Below are 21,641 nucleotides of genomic sequence, written 5' to 3'. Positions count from 1 at the left end.
AATATAAAAATGTATATTATATAGAATATATAGAAATAACATATAATAACGATTATAATATAATTTATAATAATCAAAACAGATTCTTCAGGCTTTAGCTGAGAGCACATACATGACAGGATAAAGCATCTTTAGCTCTGTTTGGCTTTATATAATGGTCACAGTTGAACACCAATCATGCAGTAATAATTCCACCTTATAGCCGAACTCAGGAATTACTTGGGAAACAAAGAAACAGAACATATCAGAAGGATATGACCTTGAGCAGAGGCCAAGATTGTTCCCCCAGCTCTTGTTCAGTCAGATTAAGTTTAAGGTGACAATTCAGGATGGCATCCCTCTGAGTAATATGTCATTTTTCTCAAATGGTGGGTTACCGACTTAATGATCCATCAAACAATCATACCCAAATTCAATTCTCAAAATAATATCAGTTATAGTCCCAAGAGATTTTATTTCTAATAGTAAATTCTACTAATCATAGCCTAAGGCTAATACTTTATTTTTACTCTCATGAAGTTGCAATAAGCAATAGAAGTTTACTAAGACTCACACACATAGATTTTGTTTAACATCTTTAACATGTTTTTCTATTCTTCTTCTTGAGTTTAAAGTCATCCTGGTATAAACACCAATCATTAGAAATCATTTCTATATAATAAAGAAGCTTATAGTAAACATATTCCCTGTTTGGGGACTATACATTCCAAAAAAGCTTATTTTTCAGGGCTGATGACTTGCCTACACTGATGGTTTAAAGATAACTACAAGCTTATAAATTAAGGGAAGTTGACAGAGATCCCAAGACAGGGCTAAGCTTGCCTACTCCAACTTTTGGCTTCCGTGGGCTATACTATTTCATACTTCTGCCCACTTTGTAAAGAGGGGGAAAGAGTTGCACATTTTCACCTTATCCCTCTTGTCCCACACACAGTAATTACTAATTTTAAGTTTAACATGATGCCAATAACTCCAAAAAACTTAGTTAACAGTCTTAGAATTTTCACAAGTAATAGGCAAATAATCTTAGTTGTAATTTCCTCTTAATTTTTTAGCAAAAGTGGAAATATCTAATTCCCTAAATTATATTTACAAAACATTATAAAACAGGATCATCAAGGGCAAATAAACTTTCCATCTTCTTTTAATTGTTCAGTTTATTCTGTCCCCAAGCTCTTATAGCTTTGGAAGTTCTCAGGGAACATTTTGGGTTCCCCTTCTGAGTCCTTAAATAAGTTTCCCTTTTGTTTTAGGAGAAAACAAGATAATTCTTAAAACTGAAATAAAATAGACTCCATCGCAAAAATGAATAGGGGTCTCATATAATTTACAGTCAAGTTTCAAATTTTAACATACACATCATTTTTAAAAGTTATTTTAAAATTAACTTTCGTTTATGAGATTCTCAATTCTAATTAAATGTTCCAAACTAAATTGTCATTTGGTTATTTTCCAATTCACACAAAATCGTTTCTCTTTTGTGAGCTGCTAGGAAAGGCATAAATGCCTTTTATTTCATTTATTTATTTATTTATTTATTTTTACTGACAGGTCATCCAGAAGTCTGATTAAATAATGCAAAAAAGCAGGCTATTTGTTGCTAGAGTTTTTAAAGTATCAGTGAACTGCTTTTCTGTTTTCCTAAAGTTCTCAAACTCCTAAATCTTCAGTTAATATTGTTAGGGCAAATAGATTACAATTTGTATATCCCTTTAGTAGGCTTTGATTAAAGCTCCTTTGAAACTTCTTTTACTATCAAATCGAAAATAACAAACTTTACTGAACTGAGTATATTTTCTTTCTCTCTCTCTCTCTCATCTCTCCATCCATGTATCCCCGCTTCAGTCAAGAAAAGGGGGAAGGAAGAAAAAGAGACTCTCTTTCCTCTATGTACTATCCTCCTAGTTCTGGGAAGCTCAGACTTGGTAACTTTAATTTAGTTGAATTTGCTTCCAAATCACTTTACGCGCACATACACACACACACACACACACACACACACACACACACACATCATTTATTTCAACATTGGCATTGTATATTAGTCTCATCTAAAAACACATATAAAGTTATCAAATATGAAGCAATTATATCCAATTAAATAGCTAACATTTACATAGTATTTGCTTTATGCTAAGTACTTTTGCAATCGTGATCTTCACAACAATCATTATTATTTCTCCTTACAAATCAGAAAGCTGGACAGAGATAAAATAATTTGCCATAAATTTCATTGGTAACACATTTCTGCAACCAAAACAGAGAATGGTGGACTTACCAAATACAGAGGCTGACTGGCTTTCCTACTTCACACTAGCATGCTGGGTGCTACCAGGGGCACCTGGATTCTTCCCAGGCAGTTGTTGGATAGAACCTGCTGAAGGCTGGGGTAGCTGGGGCCATGATCTCCCTTTGATGGTAGTTTCAGGTGCCTGGGTTCAGGGAATGCTGACCATGAATGGGGCCTGACATCCACTCCACTCCAAACCCCCCCCCCCCCCCAAGCTGGGTCAGGGAGGTGCTTGGGCAAAGTGTGTGTGTGTGTGTGTGTGTGTGTGTGTGTGTGTGTGTGTGTGTGTGTGTGTGTGTGAGAATCCCCACTGCTATTGCTACTTCCCCCACTTTTATAGGTAGAAAAGAATTTGAATGTCCCTATACTTCTTCAGCTTTGTCTTTTCTTAATTTGATTTGAGATGAGAAAGGCAAACAGAGGGACATAGGCTATATCAAACTTATTAGCAATCCGCACAACTAAGATACACTCAGGACTCTGGAGAGTGAAGCATGCTGATTGATCAGGGTTGTGAAGAGAGTCCCTTAATAACTTCTGGAGTGCTAGCTTAGCCTTTATGTAAAGTAAATCATATTTTCTTTTCCAAAAGGCACAGAAGGGGATTCCATACAAGATAGGAGTCAAGTAAGGGTTAGCAAAAAGTTGCTATTTACCTTTTTTTCCACTCTCTTCTTTCAGAATGGGGTAAGTTCCTAGAATCATCTCCAATGTCTCAGGAAATTTTTTTCTTACAATCTTAATATGAATAATTGCCAAATTCCTTAATCTTTGCTCTCCAAACCTTGAGAATCTGCTAAGATGTTATTTTAGCAGTTCTATAATTTTAATTAATTAACTTTATTTTTGTAGCCCTCAGCTTGGCCAGAACTGGGGATTACAAGAGGAAAAAAAAAAGCAGGTTTTTCCTTTTTAAAGTGTGAGTCAAAGATGTTAAGAAATTTTTCCCAATGTTCTAACTACAGCATAAATTTTGTGTTTTAAATACTGCTGCATTTAAAATTAAATCAAATTAAAATCTAGCTCACAAAAATGACATGACAGACATTCTTGCACAGAGATGCAGACGCAGACAAAATGACATGGAAGAAGACTGTTCAAATTTTGCCAAAAGCCATAAAATTTCTATTCCTATAGTACCTTGCCTCCTCCAGCATCCCAGGGAGGTTTCAGTGGCAAAATGGTTCACTAGTCAGGAATTCCCAAGATCAAGCATCCCCAGTCAAGGAAAGTTTGCTGAGTGTGGAGCTCCTAAGGACCCCATAAACCTTCCTAGATGGTTGAGGTATCCTAGCTATAATATAGGAGAAAAAATGAGAGTCTACCTTTACATGAGTGAGAAGTGAGGCCAGAGAAGACCAGACTCTCTCCATACAGGCCACCAAATGTTGAGATTTAAAGGAGACCTCAAAAAGGTTGGGGTTCCAGATCAGTGTTGTGAGGTTTCTCAAAAGAATTTGTAGATTCAGGCCCATCTTCAAATCAAAGGGCAAAGTTTATCATTATTGTAACACCAATTAAAGCAAGCTAAGTTTCTTTTTATTTTCTTGCTCCAAAGAACCAGTAGCAAGAAGATATATTTAATAGGAAAAAGTAAGAAACTAAGTGTTTAATCTCACTATTGTCTCAGCATCTTTGTTAAACAATCACTGACCAACAGATTGTTATCTGACAGCCAGCAATGTGTGGAACTACAGCACTACCAAGACCAAGGGACTTCAGGATTATTGCTGTACCCCATCACTAACTCTTTGTTTAAAAACTACATGACTTCTGACGGGTCCCTTAACTTTTGTAGGACTCAGTTTTCTCATCTGTAAAATGAAAGGATGAGGCAGATGATCATTGTGACTAGATCCTGTGACTCCTTATCCTAATGTTCTATGATTTACTCTATCAAGAAGTTCCAAATTAGTCCAAATGAAAAATAGGGTATAGTGAGATGAATTTAAGACTTGGAGCCAGAAATTCTGGATTTATATTTCAATTTTGCCATTATAAGGATTTGGACAAGCCACTGTCTATAAGACTCAGTTTCCTCAATTATAAAATAAAAATAATAATGAAAGCCCATCACCAAGATTACAAAATTTCTGTGACAATCAAATTAAGTTTTATAAATACAAAATACTGTATGAAAGTTAGCTACTACTAGTAATAGTAGGGATTTTTTTCCCCTTTTGGAACTACTTTTCACAGCTTTGGCTAGGAAGAGCAGTTAAATGAAGCAATGATATTTTGGCATTTATAACTGTCAACATTTTTAATTAACAGGCAGTTTGGCCTAACAAGGAAGAAGGCAGGTCCTGTAAGAACCAGAGTAAATAAGAAAAGTTAAAAATCTGTTATGAAATAACTAAGTCTTTGGGGGAAAAAAAAAGTATTGATTACAACTAAAAGTTTTTTTTTTTTTTTTTTTTTGTTTTTTTTTTAAGGCTGTTTGTAGAGCAAGAAGATTAATGAAAAGGATGAGATTCTTGTCTAAAGCAGACAGAGCAAAGGTAATCCAGGGAAAAGAAAGAATCAGCAATGCATATTTTGTTTCTGTTTCCTTGAACAAGAAGAATCTTTAGACTAGGATTCAAATTAAAATTGAATAAACATACATTAAGGGCCAAGCCAATATCTATGAGAAATCTGAAGAGATATAGGCTAGTATAGGTTTCATAGAGGGGTAGCTCCTAGTGGCTTCAGGAAGAAAAGCACTTTAACAGAGAATTTGGGGAAAGGTGGTACTAGATATAAGAGAGAAGAGCAAATATATAGAAATGGAATGTGGTTTACCATATTTGGTAAAATTACAGAGCAAACTAATTAAAAAATTATTTTAGGGGACTTAGAAAAGGAAGAAGTATTCATATGAAGCCAGCACTGGTTCTTAATAACAGGTTGTATAAACCAAATTAATTTCTTTTTTGTCAAAGCAAATAAAGTGATAGTTCATGGAATTGCCAGTGACATATATTAAAAAGCATTTGACAAAAAGTCTCATGATAGGCTCAGGTAGAATACAGATACAAATTTCATGGTAATACAATTGATATGAAAATGTTTGACTAATTGGAATCAAATAGGGATCATTGTGGATGAAAATAAATTTAATAAGGGAACAGGGAAGGAGAATAGTCTTTCAGAATGACTGACTTGACTTGATTATACTCAATACTTTGGGGTATAGCTGGCATATTCTAATTATTCAATTGAAACAAACCTCAATGATGTGGCTTTATCTTTAATATATCAGCATCAAAAAAAATGGTCCTTCATGTCTGGGAAGAATTCGGGAATATATTTTTAAAATGCTTTGAAATTTTCCAAAGATAATCCAGCTTGTTCTTTTCCTGCTAAATTCTAGGCCCAATTGTTTATTTGCAGTGTTTCTTCAAGATATATACATACATACACATAACATATATCCTTGTGCACACCTTATATATGCCTACATATCTGTGTACACACACACACACACATTGTGTATTGATAGATGAACTTGACAGGTTGTTCACCAATTGAACATTAAAGTCTGAACAATGGGCATTCTTTTTTCTGGATAGCTAGATAGCCTTCATAAATTTCTGTGGCCAAAATAACTATCAATTGGTTGCCAACCTTTTAAAAAGTATGTCTGAACTTAGCTAGGTTGGTACTAAGATAACAGAAACATTACTATATAGACCCATTACTGGGTCTATACTTGAAATCTTTTCAATTGGTATTGACTTGTCAGACCTTGTGTTCTGTTGGCAATCTTTGAGAACTACTTGCTATACTGACACATTTCTTATGTATTTAGAATAAATTATAAATCTTTAGAACTGAAAGGAACCTTAGAAGATGTCTAGCCCAGTTCTGCTTTGTAGATGAAAAAACTGAGGCTCACAAAGGTTTAAATGAATCTGGAGGTTTTAGGAAGAACTTAGTATGGTACTTGAGCTGAACTTTGAAGGAAGCTAGGTATTCTAAGTCATGCTGGTGAGAAAGGAGTGCATTCCAGGCATGAGACAGCTTGTAAAAGACATGGGATGTCACATATGGGTGACGTAAGGCAGATTGATTTGTTTGGTACATGGAGAATATAAGGGGAAATAATGTGAAATCAGTCTGGAAAGAAGCCACTGTGAGATCATGAAGGGCTTTGAATGCTAAGTAGTGGTGTTTATATTTCATTTTAGACACAGTAGGAAGCCATTACCAATTCTTTAATGAGGGGAGTAACATGGCCAGATTTGTGATTTAGACATATCAAATACCTATTAGAAGCTGTTACAATAGTGCAGATGAGAGGTGATAAAGTTGGTGGCATATAAAATATTTCCACATTAGTCAAATTGTGAAAGAAGCAGAACAAAAGAGAAAACACACATACACACACACACACACACACACACACACACACACACACACCCCCAAAGTAAAATTAGTATGTTTTGATCTACATTCAGATTCCATCAGTTCTTTCCCTGGATATGGATATAATTTCTTTTGGAATTGTCTTGGATTGATGTATTGCTGAGAAGAGTTAAGTCAATCATAGCTGATCATCACACATTGCTGCACTATACAATGTTCTCTTCTATTCATTTTACTTTGCTTCAATTCATGTGAATTTTCCCTGATTTTTCTGAAATCTGCTTACCTGTTATTTCTTATAGCACAACAGTATTCCATTACATTCATACATCACAACTTGCTTAGTCATTATCTAATTGATAGGTAAACCCTCAATTTCCAATTCTTTGTCAACACAAAAAGAGCTGCTATGTATTTTACATATATATTATATATAATATTTATATTTACATGTAGGCCGTTTCCTCCCTTTTTAAAAATATCTCCTTGGGATACAGATCTAGTAAGGGGTATGTCTGTGTCACAGCGTATGCAGTTTTATAGCTTCTTGGGCATAGTTGCAAATTTTTCTCCAGAATGGTTGGTTCACTTCACAACTCCATCAACAATGCAATATTATCCCAATTTTTCCACATTATTTCCAACATTTGTCATTTTCTGTCATACTAGACAATTTGACAGGTACCTCAGAATTGTTTTAATTTGTATTTCTCTAACCAATAGTGATTTAGATCATTTTTTTTCATGTAACTATAGATTTGATTTTTTCATCTGAAAATTGCCTGTTTTTGTTCTTTGATCATTTATCAATTGGGGAATGAAAAGAAAGAAAAATTGAGGAATAAGCTGAAGAAAGAGAGGGAAAGAAAGAGAAGAAAAGGAAGAGGGAAGAAATATAAGGAAGGAAAGGGAAAGGAAGAAAAGAAGGAAAAAGAAGGGAGGGAGAATAAAGGAGACTGGGAGAAAGATGAAAAAGATAGGAAAAGGGAGGAAGAAAAAAAACTGGGAAGAAAAAAAAGGAAGGAAGGAGGGAAATGTAAGAAATGTGGAAATAGAATCCATGTTATAGAGTAGTTAGGAAGAGGGATAAGTTTTAGGAGAAAGAATTCACAAGCTTGGTTGCAGGTGCCCTTAGGACACGAAGAGTCTGGCATTTGATCCAGCCTTTGCTTGAAGATCTATAGAAAGAGAGGAACTTATTCTCTATAACAGCAAACCCATTTCACTGTGGAACAGCTATAATTGTTATAGCTTTTTCCTTATATCAAGCCTAAATATTCCTCTTTGCAACATGCATATTGTTGAGCAGCAGGAACAAAAAAAAAAAAAGGTGGGGAGGGAAGGGGAATATCAGAAAAGAACACCAGAGGCTGCATATGTACATCACAGAAAGGACAAATAAAGATAAAATTTAATGATAGAAGGGTGAAAATGCTGAAAGCCAAAAATGGAGTCAGTTAACTAGAGGGCTAATCAAAATAACAAAAGAAAAATAATTTGAAAAACAAAAAAGAATTTCATATCTGCGTAGTTTGAAAATAGTAGATTCAGATAGAAACAGTACCAGGATCATGTTTCTTATTTAAACAGATGTAGTAGAATTTAAAAAGAAAAAATCTGAAAGAGAATATATTATTAAGTATTGCATCTCAGTCTATTTAATTTGATATAAGTTCAATATTGTTACTTCCAACCTTGGAGGCAGTTGATTTGTAGCACTTAAGGAACTTAGAGAGACAGGTGCTTCTTTAAAAACTCATTTGTGGGACTTAACAATAACAGAATAATTTAAAAATTCCTCTTGGAAAGCTTTCTCATTTACTTTAGCTAAATAAGCACATCATGTCATCTTTGACAATTCTTTTCACCAAATACATGCGCAAAATTACTCCCTCAAATTAAACATTGTTTTAATCAGATTTGTCCATTTCATGTTGTAAAAAAAAAATCATTATTTAGCCAGTCAATCTGTTATTGCTTATGTATTTTGTGGCATACAAATTCTCACTATTCCCTTTTCCGTTCGGTTTTATGCCTCTAGTTTTTGTCCTTAGTATTATGTTTAGAGGATATTTTCTAATACATTATTCTTGTCTAATTCAAGGTGACCTTCAACTTTTTTTTAATCCCATCCCCTCACTCCCATCTCATATCCCGTCATTTCATAGGCTTTAGAGATCTAATTCCTCCAGGGCTTTACCTGAGTTATCTAGTTTGTAAGAATGCAAGAGATTAAGAGAGAAATCAATCCAAAAAGTTGACAAATTAGGTCAGTGGAGTGGAATAAAAAAGGAATAAAACGCAGTAACTTCCTAATGATAAGGCGCCTAGGGTTAATAGACCACCAGCAGCATGGGACTTCAAGGAAGACTCCTGTCAGTGAACTACCATGTAAGTTACTTGTATGCACTTTCCCAAAGTATTCTTCGGAATTCATTTTCCAGAAAGTAACGTTGCAATAGTTTGGATTCTGATTTTAGTTTGCAGCTTCTATCGACTCCAGACAGGATAGAATATACTTGTTTCCTTCCCCCAGGTGCAGTTTCACTTGATTCCTGTATGCATGCAAAATACCGTGATTCTGACTTTGCCTTAACCATCTCTGACACGGCTTTCTCCTCTATTAAAGAGCCCACCATCACACAACTGTGAAGCGGCTCCCCCACCGCGGCAACGCAAGCTTTCGCCAAACTTGAGACTGAAGTTGGAAGGGACGCTACACTCTCGGGGATTGGATCTCCTGAACCTCGTTTCACCCCTCGGATTGAAAAACTGAGAGGAGGAGAACTAGTTTCCCTGAATCCAAGTTAATTTGACTTATTTTGCCTTTGCCAAGGACGCGCCTCCGCTGAGGTGTCCAGACTTTGGTTCGGGAGTGTGCATGAAAGGAGATGCATCTGAGGGGACCGTGGCGTGAGAGGCGTTCCACCGGCAGTGGAGGTGGGGCGGACACTTCCATGTGCTGAATGGCTCAGGCTGCAGCGGAGCTGAGCCGGCGGCCACGCGGTTCTTTTTTCCAGGGGAGGATGTCTGTGCAAGAAAAATCACGGGGAGAGGCCGAGAGGACGCAGCACGCGCAGTCCGGGGGGCCGGCCTGCAGGTTCGCAACACCCTCTGTACACCTCCTCCCAGCTCCGAGACGCGCGCAGGGAGGGGCGATGAGTCCCTGTTGAGCCACCGTAGTTCTGCGGCTCGGCCTGCCCCCGCACCCCTCAGCTCCCGGCTCCTACCGCCGCCGCTGCCGCTGCCACCGCGGCTGCTCTGGGGCTGAGCAGCGCCGCCGCCGCCGCTTCCTTTTCTGCAGCCGTTCCGTTCAGCCGCTGCGTGACGCGTCGTTTCCTCCCAACATGGCGGCCGGGACGGGTCGGTGGTGATGGAGGCGGGTCCGCAGCAGCGGCAGCAGCGGGCTCGGATCTCCACTGTAGTCAGGGAGACCCCGCCAAGGCCGGGCCTTTGAGTGGCCGGCGTCCCTCACCTCAAGCCCGGGCTGTCCAGCGCCCCGCGCCGGCCTCAGCCGGCAGCCTCCTCCTCCCCACGAGGAAGCATCAGCTGCTGCGGAGACGGCGGGGGCGCCCGAGGCCCTGGGTGCTAAAGCGGGGCCGCCGGGAGCCGGCTCTCCCCCCACCACACCCCACCCCACCCCGACCCGACCCTCCGGCTCTGCCCCTTCTCCCTCCGCCCCTTCCTGCTTCTGCCCTTCTCGCCTTCCCCGCCCCCACCCTCCTCGTCCTCCTGCTCTTTCTCCCTTCCTCCTCTTCCTCCTTCTCCGGCCGCGGGTCCGGAGCCGCTACTCTCGCCGCCGCTTCCTTCTTCCGCGTCCATGTATGAAGGGAAGAAGACGAAAAACATGTTTCTGACCCGGGCCCTGGAGAAGATTTTGGCCGATAAGGAAGTGAAAAAAGCGCATCACTCTCAGCTGCGCAAAGCCTGCGAGGTGGCCTTAGGTGAGCAAGGAGAAGGGGGACACACCTGAAGGGGTGTGTGTCTGCTTGTCTATGTGTGGAGACCCCCGAGCTGCCCGAGCGCCTGCCCCCTTTCCCCTTTCTTTTTGCTTCCTCATTAAGTTGACAACTCGGCTGGATGAGGGGCAAAGTGGGGGAGGGGAGCCCAAGTGCATCTAGGAATAGCTGCCCCGACACCCGGGGTGGGAGGGAGAGAGGAGTGGACTAGGCTGCTTGAAAGTGGGCATTGGTGTGTGTTTGTGTTTTGGGTTGGATGAAGCCAAGTGCCATGCGGGCTGGATACGACCCTTTGTGATGAAGCAGAAGATGAGCGCTGCTCTGTTAGCCTTGTAATGGAGGTCAAGCTCGGGTGTGGAGAGGGCTCGCTATTGTCCTGGCGTTTAAGTTTATTGTCTTGGGGGAGGTTTGACTGGGAAGGTGCTCCGAAGTTGTTTCCCTCGTTGATGCAGTACTGACATTTCTCTGCCTGCAATACTACTGGGAAGATGTAGTAGCGTTGTCACCGGTGGTGCTGACCTGGAAGTAGACTTAGGTAGTGGTGGTTGTTTTTTTCGTTAACTGTTTGTGTGTGTATGTGTACCGGGAGAGAGAGAGAGAAGCAGAGGAAGCCTTCGGATAGCCACAAGAAGGGAGAATGAAAGGGGAAAATGAAAAAGACAATGACACTTACCGGCCCCATGTGCTTTCTGGGCTCACCGCTCTCAAGCATGAATTATGATTCGTTGTGGAGAAAGGAAAGCCAGGGTAAAGAAGCCCCACGGCTGGCGCAAATCTAAACAATACCTACATCTAGAATACTAGGACTGGGATTGCTGGGAGTAAAAACAACCGAAACTGGGTTGGGGGGGGGGCGATTCTTAAATTTATTGAAGTTGGAAATGTTTGTAACAGAGATGGCCAAATGCTTATTCTTTGTGTTATTAGAAATAGGTTTAAGTAAAATTGATGAGAAGAAAAAGAGGAGCTTTTTAGCAAATATATACACGGGGTGACAGACCTTTGAACACCAACATTGTAAAAAGTAAGCCTCCAATGGATTTACATTGTTTAAAATAAGTCAATGGGGAAGTAATATTTTGTTGTCAATTGTCAGGATGTTGCAAAATTAACTTTGCAAATTATTAAAATAAACAGAACACTAATTTGTTGTTGCATGTTCGGTTTTTTTTTTATTTTGATCCTTAAGTAGGACTTTGCAAATTATTAAAATAGAACACTAATTTGTTATTGCATGTTCAGGTTTTTTTTTTTTTTTTCTTTATGATCCTTAAGTAGGTGACACTTGGAAAGCTTAAAATATTTTGGATCTGAGTATATAACTTTTTTTTCTTCCAGATCGAAGTTAGATATTTATTGATACACTTTTTTTTTTCCTTAAGGGATTTGAAGTGTATATATGAATGGTTTTAGTAGTATGAAAATTGCATTTGGGCTTTAATAGGCACGGTCATAAAATCAGAAAGTAGAGGAGATGAAATTATAATTATTTTGGTATTAGTATGAGGCTTTCCTTTAATGAAGTTTACAGAGATTTTGTTAAAGTTTGATGGAATTGAAACTGATTTTTAACTAATTTAGTCTTTTGGGCTTTAAATTTTCCATATTAGGAAACGTTAGAGTAAATTAAATCATATATGACAATAGTTTGAAGAATTAGACTATATAGAAAAATTGTTTCCTAATTTTTGGTAAAGATTAAGTGAAAAGTAAAGGTATTCAAAATTCAACTGTAAATAAGATTTCAATAACTTATTAAAATAAAATACATCTATTTTTATTAAAGTTAGACATTTATTAAAGGATAAAACTTTTAGGAAAATCACAAATCCAGATTTGAAAATGAGTTTACCTGTTTAAAAAAATCTACTCTTATTTCTGATATGTCATGATTTAGAAACTTGAATCTCATGTAAAAAAAGAAAGGAAGAAACCAGGTTCCTACAGTGTAGAAACCATACATATTGTTGGTTTGATTCTTTGGTATCAGGAAACTTATTCTTTAAAATATAAAATAATAGAAATCTACTTTTAACATTTCATATAAACTTGTTTTAAAACCCAAAACTGCTTAGTGCGCATACATGTTGCCCTCTGGTGGTGCCCTACTAGACTACAACTTTCCCCTGTTCATCCTTGAGCAAGAGGATGAACCTTGGCCATTGAACTCAGCTTAATCCATTCCTGCTCCCTAAAAGCTTGAATTAAAAATAGTCTGGCCATCTGCTGCCAGATGAGGCAGCAGCTCAGCTATTTTTAGTGTCAGAGAATTTAGGAGTACTGCTACTTTGGGCTTGAAGGTGGCATTGTTTCCCTTCGGGAAGGGGGGGAGGGAAGGGAGAAAGAGTACATCTCTCTTAGACTTTTAAATATCATAAGTTTTGTTTTGTTTTTTAAATAAAAAAATTTTATTGGATGCCTATTGTATGCAAAAAAAATATGTAAGTACTGGGGATATAAACAGAACAATTTCTGCTCTCAAGAAACTCACATTGATTATAATTGGGAGATGCAATGATTATAAGAGGCTTCATAGTCCATAAAATGTAGAGCCAAAGGAAATAGTAATGCATCATCATATTTAATATAATTTTTGATGAAAATTGTTATATGCATTTGTAATGTTGACAGAACTTTCCTTTTACTATTAAAAAAGTAATTCTTCCCAGTCTTCCAAACTTCAAAAGCTCAAGCTTAACACTCATGAGACTTTTTAAATCTGTAGATTTGTCACAATAACTTCCCTCATATTCAGTAGTATGTGAAGATGGGCTGAAGTTACAGTAACAAGTTTTGGAGTATGGTGACATTGGAAGGAGGTACTAACATTGAAAGAGAATAAAACGATTCAGTTATATATTAGGAGATTGGCCAAAAAAAAAAAAAAGTTTTTAGAAGTGTGGTATATAAAAATGCAACTGAAGGTGAGAAGATTTTATTCAAAACAAGATAGGAAGCAGAAGTGAGAGATTGAAAGAAAAAAAAATCTGTATTTAAACTGATTGGTATTGTAGAAACGTCAGTAGATTTGGAGTTGGGAAAGACCTGGATTCAAATCCTTATTCAACATTATTAACTATATGACCACAGAGGACATTTTGCTTCTGGTTTCTTTAATGTAAAAAGGGAATTATAATACTGGTTATATTTCTCTTACAGGACTGGTGTGAGAAAAATGTTATACAGATTTGAATTATTGCAATACTTTCTAAAATGGTTTTCCAAAATGATTTTGCTGACTTACTTTTCTTATATATAGAATGTGATAATGTAGTTACTTGAAGTTATAGTATGCCTAAAAATGGAGACACTATATTTATTTACATGATTCCCTGTCTTTAATTTTTCTTCTCTAAAAAAGGAACCTGATTGGGAAGGGAGGGAGGGAATAGAAGAAAAGTTAAATGATCATCTGAGCCATGATCTTTTACTACCCTTGGTAACCTCCATTAATCAAAAAACCAGTGACTCACCCAGAAGTACACAGTCATCAGAAGCAAAGTTAATTGTAATCCAGATCTGCTCTAGAACATTTTTCTTTTTAGAAGTTTTTTTTTTTTTTTTTTTTTTTTAAGAGTAAAAGGCCATTTTAAAGCTGCAGTGTGACGATAAAGATTGAGAAGAAAAACCATGGTTATAATTTATAGGTATAGCAGGAGCCTTTGAGATCAATAAATATTTAAGTGTCTGTTATATGCCAAGCACTGTGTAAAGCATTTAGGGTCCAAAACCAAATAAGACTTTTATCCCTATCCTCAAGGAAAATATATATTCTCTAGGGAATAGATAATATATATGTCTAAAACATATACAATAAATATGAGATAATTTTGATGGAATAGACGTTAGCATTGGGGTGGAAGTAGAAAAGTCCTCATGTAGATGTATATTGAGCTTTGAAAGAAATAAAGCATTCTTACTAAAGAGGTAGAAAGGAGAATTCTAGGCAACTGCCTGTTCAAAGGCATGGAGACAGAATGTAATGTTTCATGTGTGAGGAACCAGCCAATTGGGCTGTACCATATGAAGGGGAGTGATGTATAAGGATGAAATATGGAAATAAGAATATGAAATAAGGATGCATAAGGGGAAAGATGGGTAAGTTATTTAGTAAACTTATTATATGACAAGCACTGTGCCCACTAAGTCATGAAGTGCTTTAAATGCCAGAGAAATTTTTGATTTTCTAGGTAATAGACATTGGAGATTATTGAACATCCTTCATTTTACAAATGAGGATACAGAAGCCTACAAGTGAAGTCAAAGGAATAATCACTTAATAAGTACTTATATGTGTCAGGCACAGGGAATACAGTACAAAAAAAATTGCAATATCTGCCCTAAAGAGCTTATATTTTCTTAAATTAATCATTTTAATATACATATGAATCATGTTTGCAGAGAAAAATTAGAATAAAAGGGAAAAATTATGGAAGAGAAAAGCAAAAAAAGAAATGAACATAGCATGTGTTGATTTACATTCAATCTCCATAATTCTTTTTCTGGATGCAGATGGCATTTTATATCCAAAGTCTATTGGGATTGCCTTGGAAGGGACCTTATATTTTAATGCAGGGAAGACCACATATAAAAGAAAACTGAGAAAGGAAAGTACAAAAAGAAGAGACTGGTATGGGGGCATGGTGGAAAAAGAAGTCTGGAGAGACAGGAGCTGAGACTTAGAGATGACTGAAGGAGTAAAAGTAGCTGGCTTGGGCAGTTTACTTAAAATGTAGGTTCCAGGAGAAACTGACCAATTAAAGAAAAGGGTTGCAAGAACTGAATAGAGAAAGAAGTCTAGAAAACTGAGTGGAGTCCAGATTTAACTAAGAGAGACAAAAATGCAAACCTAGTTCCTCTGATTTCAGATGCCAGACTCTTGCTACTTTCATCACCTGTAGAGTGCTAGATTTGGAAACAGGAAGACCTGTGATTTCAGAAACTTTAAACATGGCAATCCTGAGCAAGTCACTCAGTTTCCTCATCTGTAAAATAATAGCAAATTCCCAGGATTGTTTCATAGTTAAAAGGAAATATTTGAAAGGTGCTCTCTAAACCATGAAACCTTATATAAATGTTAACTTTTATCACCAACCAATTAATAAGCATTTATTGAGCACCAATTTGGGGCCAGGAAGTGTGCTAGGTTCTAGCAAACACAAATAGAGTAAATGAAAAAATTCCTACTTTGCAAAGGATTTAAATTCTATTGGGGGAGACATAAGGACAGTATAAATAGAGACAACTAAATATGTAAAGAGAATAAATATGAAATAGCTAAATAAAAGGTATTTCAGAAGGAGGATACTAGCAAATGAAGGGATTAGAAAAGATTTCATGTACAGTATGATGGTGCTTGAGCTCTGTCTTGGAGGAAGAGAGGGATTCAACAAGGTGGATTCTTTAATAATTTGGTTAGTAAGATAGTATATATTTTAAGGTTTTCTTTTCCTTTAAACTTTTTGGATTTGGATTCAGCAGTGTCTTCTTACAAGAATGGTTGTGGAGTACTGGGAAACCAGGATCTTGCAACACTAGTTTATGAAAGAGAACAGATAGAAATGAGATGGATGGACTTTTTTTTTTTTTTAACATCAATTTCCCCTCCCCCCCCCCCTTTTTTTCCCTGACAGGGCCAAGTATGTTCTATTTAGAAAAGTGCCTTTGGGGAGAGAACTTTTTTCTAAACAAGAAAAAATATTGGGTAATTATTTAGGTATGGGTGGTGGAAAGGGGGCCATATCATTCATAAAGTGATGACAGGAAAATGTTACTATAATTGCCAGTGAAACAAACTATTATATATTTACATTTTTTTAGTTCAGCTTTTTGTATGTGCTTTAACATTTTCGTAGGTTAGGGTATTGTCAACAGAATTATAGAATGCTTTTTTACATAAGATGGGCTACAGTTAAGTTCATTGTAAACCTGGATTCAATAAGGTTTTTGGATTTTTTAAAATAATTTTTGATGAGATGAAATCAGTCCCATTGATTACAGTATAATGACCAAACATTTCTGATGGCATTGAATTTTAGAATATTAAGGTATCTTAATCTAATGATTTTATTTTCTATTTATAGTGAATATCTACAAGGAAATATATGAGTCTTATAGAATTATTATAATATACAGAATTGAATTACAGAAAAAGATATACTGAATGCACATCAAGAAGCAGCTTGATTTTTATTTCCTGATGATCTGTGCTATATTCTATATCTAAGCTTTAACTTAGTTATAAATATGCCTTCCTTCCTCTTTTTCATTTTATTTATGAGGAAACTGAATCTTAGAGGTTAAGTGACATGAACAGGATCATACATATAATAAATATCTGAAGCATTATTTGTCTCAGGTCTTTTTCACTTCTCCTGACCAGTGTTCTAATGAGTGACACCTAGTTGCTGAGATCCATAATCATTTAAGAGTTCAATCTTAAATGTCAACAAAAGTAAAAATCAAGAGAAGAAAGAACACCTATTGTCCAGACTATTATATGCATTTAGATGGGTAATCTGTAAAACATATCCATCAGTAAATATATCCTGGTCAGTGTGCTACAGTAAAATTGAACAGGAAGGAGGACAGTGTCTCTGTTTGCTTTGGAAAATGGTGCAATACTTTTAATGATCCCCAAGCTTTTCCCTAAGAAAAAGTACTGTTCTTTTAATTTTATTTTTAAAAAATAATCTCCTGGTGATGCTGCAAGGCTGGCTATAAACCACACCATACTATTGTCTTCAAAGATTTAAAGTAAAGTAGATCATGAGCCGGCTGCAACACATTCCCAACTAAGAATTGCTCACTCAAAGCAATGTAAAAGATGTCATCAGAGAGATACATAATAAGATGAGGGAAGCCAGTCATGTGATGAAATAAAGAAGAGGAGCCTGTGTACAACATTGGTATCCTCAGAATTTCAAGGGATCCAGTGGAAGGTCACCAACATGACTTGTGAAATAATTATGGGAAAACAAGGAAGAGTTGCTTAAAATGAAAGTGTATGAGTTGTGATCTATATTGCTGGAAGGAGAACATATATTGATAACACTTCCAGTCAAATAATGATATGCATGAATCAAATTCAGTTTATGCTAGCAGCATCATTTTCTTTGCTCCAGTTATAAATTATTAGTGTAGTAGCTATAAAAAAGATGCAGAAATGGTATTACTACTATAAAGCTTTTCCTCAATTCAAGCACACATCTCAAAAACATTTTAAATGCAGAAACTACAAAGGCTACTTAACTGTATTCACTAAAACCAAACTCTAATCTACAGTCTGCTCCTGTTCAACAGTGGTATTCTTAAATTATTGGCAAATGTTTTTTATCACTTTCTCTAAAAGACACAAGTGTGCCAAAATTAAATATATCTCTCTTTGGGTTGCTTTAAACACCAAGTCTAAATTGCTAGGCTAAGAAAGGTTGAGTAACATTTATTAAGCCTTTATTATATTTAATTCACTCAAACTTGTTACAAAATTTGAAAAGTTATTAAGTTGTTAAAATTAAAATGTCATTCATGGTATGACTGTGTTGCTTACTTAATAGTACTTATAAGCAAAAACTAAGATATAATCAATCAATCTTTGGAAATAAGTTGACCTAGCTAGCAGACTTTTCAAGACAGTTAAGGGTCATCCCAAACTTATATTTTAACCATTTTTTGATGGAAATTACTCCAGAATATATTATATACTTCCTTGTATTTTTTTTTTTAAATAGAACATATACTTCTACTACAGTTCTACTTTGATGCTTCATTGTGGTATGGAAATGACTTTAAATTCTAAATTCCCAGACTGTGCCAACAGAGCATAGGTCCTGTTAGGTCTTATCAGACTGGAAAAGTTTGGGGTATGGGACTGGTAAGCCACCATGTTTTTCAAGTACCAGCCTGTCAAGTTTAAGAAGAGTTCATCACTAGGTTAGCTGCAGGGGCATAGCAATTTTCAAAGACCATCTACAAAATTGGAGAATCCAGGTTGGTGGAGAAAGTACCCATATCAAAAAAATCTTAGCTCCTTAATATTAAGATAGCATAACTTTTTCTTGGTAACTATTAGAATACAATGTGATTATGCTCAATTCAGTGAAACCCTCTGGGTCTATAGAGATATATTATAGATCTTTTTGGTCTGTGTGAAATAAATATATTTTTTCAGGTTCTCATGTCATGTTTTGACTTCTTTTAGCCTCTTTTTTCCCCTACTGATTTGTTGGGGACTTGGAAATCAGAATGGCTTGATGGATAGAGAATTTACCTTCTATTAAGTCAGAAAGACCAAGGTTTAAATGCTGCTACTAAGACATAATGACTGAGTGAGGAATTAAGAAACTTTCTTATGAAGAAAGGAGCAGGTTTTACTGCATATGGATCCTCTATTTTAATTACTAAAAGACTTTTGTGTGTGTGTGATTTATTTTCATGTTATGGATATTTTGCAGGTAAAAAAGAAATATTACTTTATATATTTCTGAAGTTTGAAGAGAAAATTTATTTCATATGTATAGTGTTTTGACATTTGTTTTTACTAACTCATAATTATGTAAAGAGATTTTTAAATAACTCTTCTAACAAAATGAAAACTACCTTTGAGGAATTAATGAAAAAGAAATGGAAAAAACCTATCTGTTTTAAGTATTACTTTGTGTATAGTATTGCTCTAAGAATTGGGGATATATAAAAAATAGCTCCTGACCTCGGGGACCTTGGTGTCTAAAGAGAGGGAATAAAGCACATATAAAGAAGTAGTGACTAGAGAAGAGTGATTTGGTCTGGGAGGTTAGAGGAATGATGGCTTGGGGAAATAATTTGATAGTTTTCTAGGAATGGTGGGGAAAAGAGGTATAGTACCTATTCATTGGCATAGTAGAAAAATGTCAGCAACATGGTTGATCTACATGTTGAACGCTCACCATTCAGAAGTCTAGGGATAGAAAAGAAAAATAAGGTATGTAGAAAGTAGGACCTAAAATAAGTTATAAAACATTGGGACTGGGCAGGAGGGAAATGGACTCCAAAAGAATTTATTAAGCATCAATTTAGAGCAAATTTAAATCTAAAACAAGATAAAAATCTTCTGGAAGATACAAGCCTTATTCAGTCAACATTTTAAAAATGTCTTTTAAGCGTAAGCACTGTGCTTATTTACACACACACACACACACACACACACACAATTATTTTGAGGAATAATAACTGGGGAAATCAGTCAAGGTCTTTTGAAAGAGGTGACATTTGGACTAAAATTTGAAGGGGAATAAAGGTTCAAAGAAATATGTATAATCTACATACAAAGGCACAGAGGCAGGAAATGGAGTGTTATGTAAGAGGAAGTAAACCAATTTAATTGGAATATAGAAGGAAGTAATGTCTAATAAATTTGGATATTTTGAAGACACTGACAGAGAAGTGATACATACAGTAGAATTGCTTTCCGAAAATTGTTTTGGAATTGTATGGAAGATACACTGAAGATGAGAGAGACCAAATTGAGGCTATTTTCTAATAGTTCTCTCTCTTTCATCCTCGTAGCTCACAGTAGCCCCTACTATCTCTTTTACTCTAGTCTTTGATGAAGATATGGTCCTCTTTGACCTGGACAGGCCCTTGCATCATACTCTTTATCCCATTGTCTCTAATTTATCCTGCATATTGCCCCCATTATGATCCCTATTCTCTCTTCTGTGTCTTCGTCAGTGTTTTCCTGTCTGTTTTTTTTTTCCCTACTTACAAACACACCTGTTTTCTCCATCATTAGAAAATTATCACTTGATCTTATTATAATTATCTCTAGTAGCTATCATCCTATATTTCTCTTCTCAGCTAAAATGAAAAAAATATATGTGCCCCCATTTCCTATCTTGACTCAATTCTAAGCTCTCTGCAATATGGTTTGCAGTCTTATCATTCAATTGAAAGTACTCTCTCCAGAATTACAATTGATTTCTTAATTGCCAAATATTATGGCCTTTTCTCAGGCTTTATTATTATTATTATTATTATTTTAATCTCTACCATATTTGACACAGCTGAACAAATTCTTTTCCTAGATACTCCCTCCTTTCTGGATTTTTCTGACAATTTTATTTTAGTTTTCCTTCTGCTGGTCTAAATGCTCTTCCTCAATAGCTTTTGCTGTATCTTTGTCTATACTATGTCTCCATATAGTAGGTATACCACTTATATCCTACTCAAGGCCCTCTTCTCTTTCTTCTCTTTGTTTTATTGTATTGTCAGACTTGTCTTACAAAGTCTCTGTCTTGGGATTACTCCCAGTTTCCACTTCTCTCTTATACATGTGCTGATGAATGAAGATGAAGAAAGTCACACAACTGTCCTGTCCTGGGTCCACTACAAATTTAAATTACACAACCTCAACTAGATCCTTATTGCTCATAGGCAATCCTTTTACAACTCCCAAATTAACATACTATTAACAGTGGTTCTTCCAAACCTTTTCATTTCTTCTGGAGCCTCTCATGGCTTCTCTTCCCTCTTTTCTCTTAGTACTTCATATTTTATTTATTTATTTTGCTGTGGCAATTGGGATTAAGTGACTTGCCCAGGGTCATACAGCTAGGAAGTGTTAAGTGTTTGAGATCAGATTTGAACTCGGGTCCTGCTGACTTCAGGGCTGGTGCTCTATCCACTGCACCACTTAGCTGCCTCTACTTCATATTTTACTGAAAAAATTTAGACCATTTGTTGTGAACTCCATCTTCCCTCTTTTTCATCTAATATCACTCCACATCTTCTGCTGTTTTCTTCATCTTTATCCCTGTCTCACATGAAAAGGTGGTCTCCGTGCCAAGGCCAAAGCTACTTTTTTGCACAGATGATCTCTCAATTCTTATCATATTCTCCAGTAGATTTACCCCTCTGTCATTCCTACCTGTTATTTATTTTAGACATCTCTGTTGGCTGCTTTCCTTCTGCCCACAAGCATGCCAATGTCTCCATGTCTCCCCCAACCTCAAAAAATCTTGACATAATCTATTCATCTTCACTACCCATATTGTCCCATCTCTTTT

The 21,641-nt window shown here is 36.4% G+C and overlaps 1 protein-coding gene across 1 annotated transcript in view; it reads left to right on the top strand.

The window, feature by feature from the left end:
- The first annotated feature begins 10,107 nt into the window (after positions 1 to 10,107).
- The window catches only part of ARFGEF1 (ARF guanine nucleotide exchange factor 1), a 160,340-nt gene continuing 148,806 nt past the window's right edge, over positions 10,108 to 21,641 (top strand). Inside the window, exon 1 of the mRNA XM_074278822.1 lies at positions 10,108 to 10,584. Within this exon, the coding sequence (XP_074134923.1) occupies positions 10,461 to 10,584 (124 nt within the window). The 5' untranslated portion in view covers positions 10,108 to 10,460. The remainder of the gene's footprint in view (positions 10,585 to 21,641) is intronic.

The sequence above is a fragment of the Sminthopsis crassicaudata genome, chromosome 1, assembly GCF_048593235.1.
Source record: "Sminthopsis crassicaudata isolate SCR6 chromosome 1, ASM4859323v1, whole genome shotgun sequence".
NCBI classification, from domain to species: domain Eukaryota; kingdom Metazoa; phylum Chordata; class Mammalia; order Dasyuromorphia; family Dasyuridae; genus Sminthopsis; species Sminthopsis crassicaudata.
The sequence above is the reverse complement of the archived record's forward strand: the minus strand, read 5'-3'. Positions and strand labels throughout refer to the sequence as shown.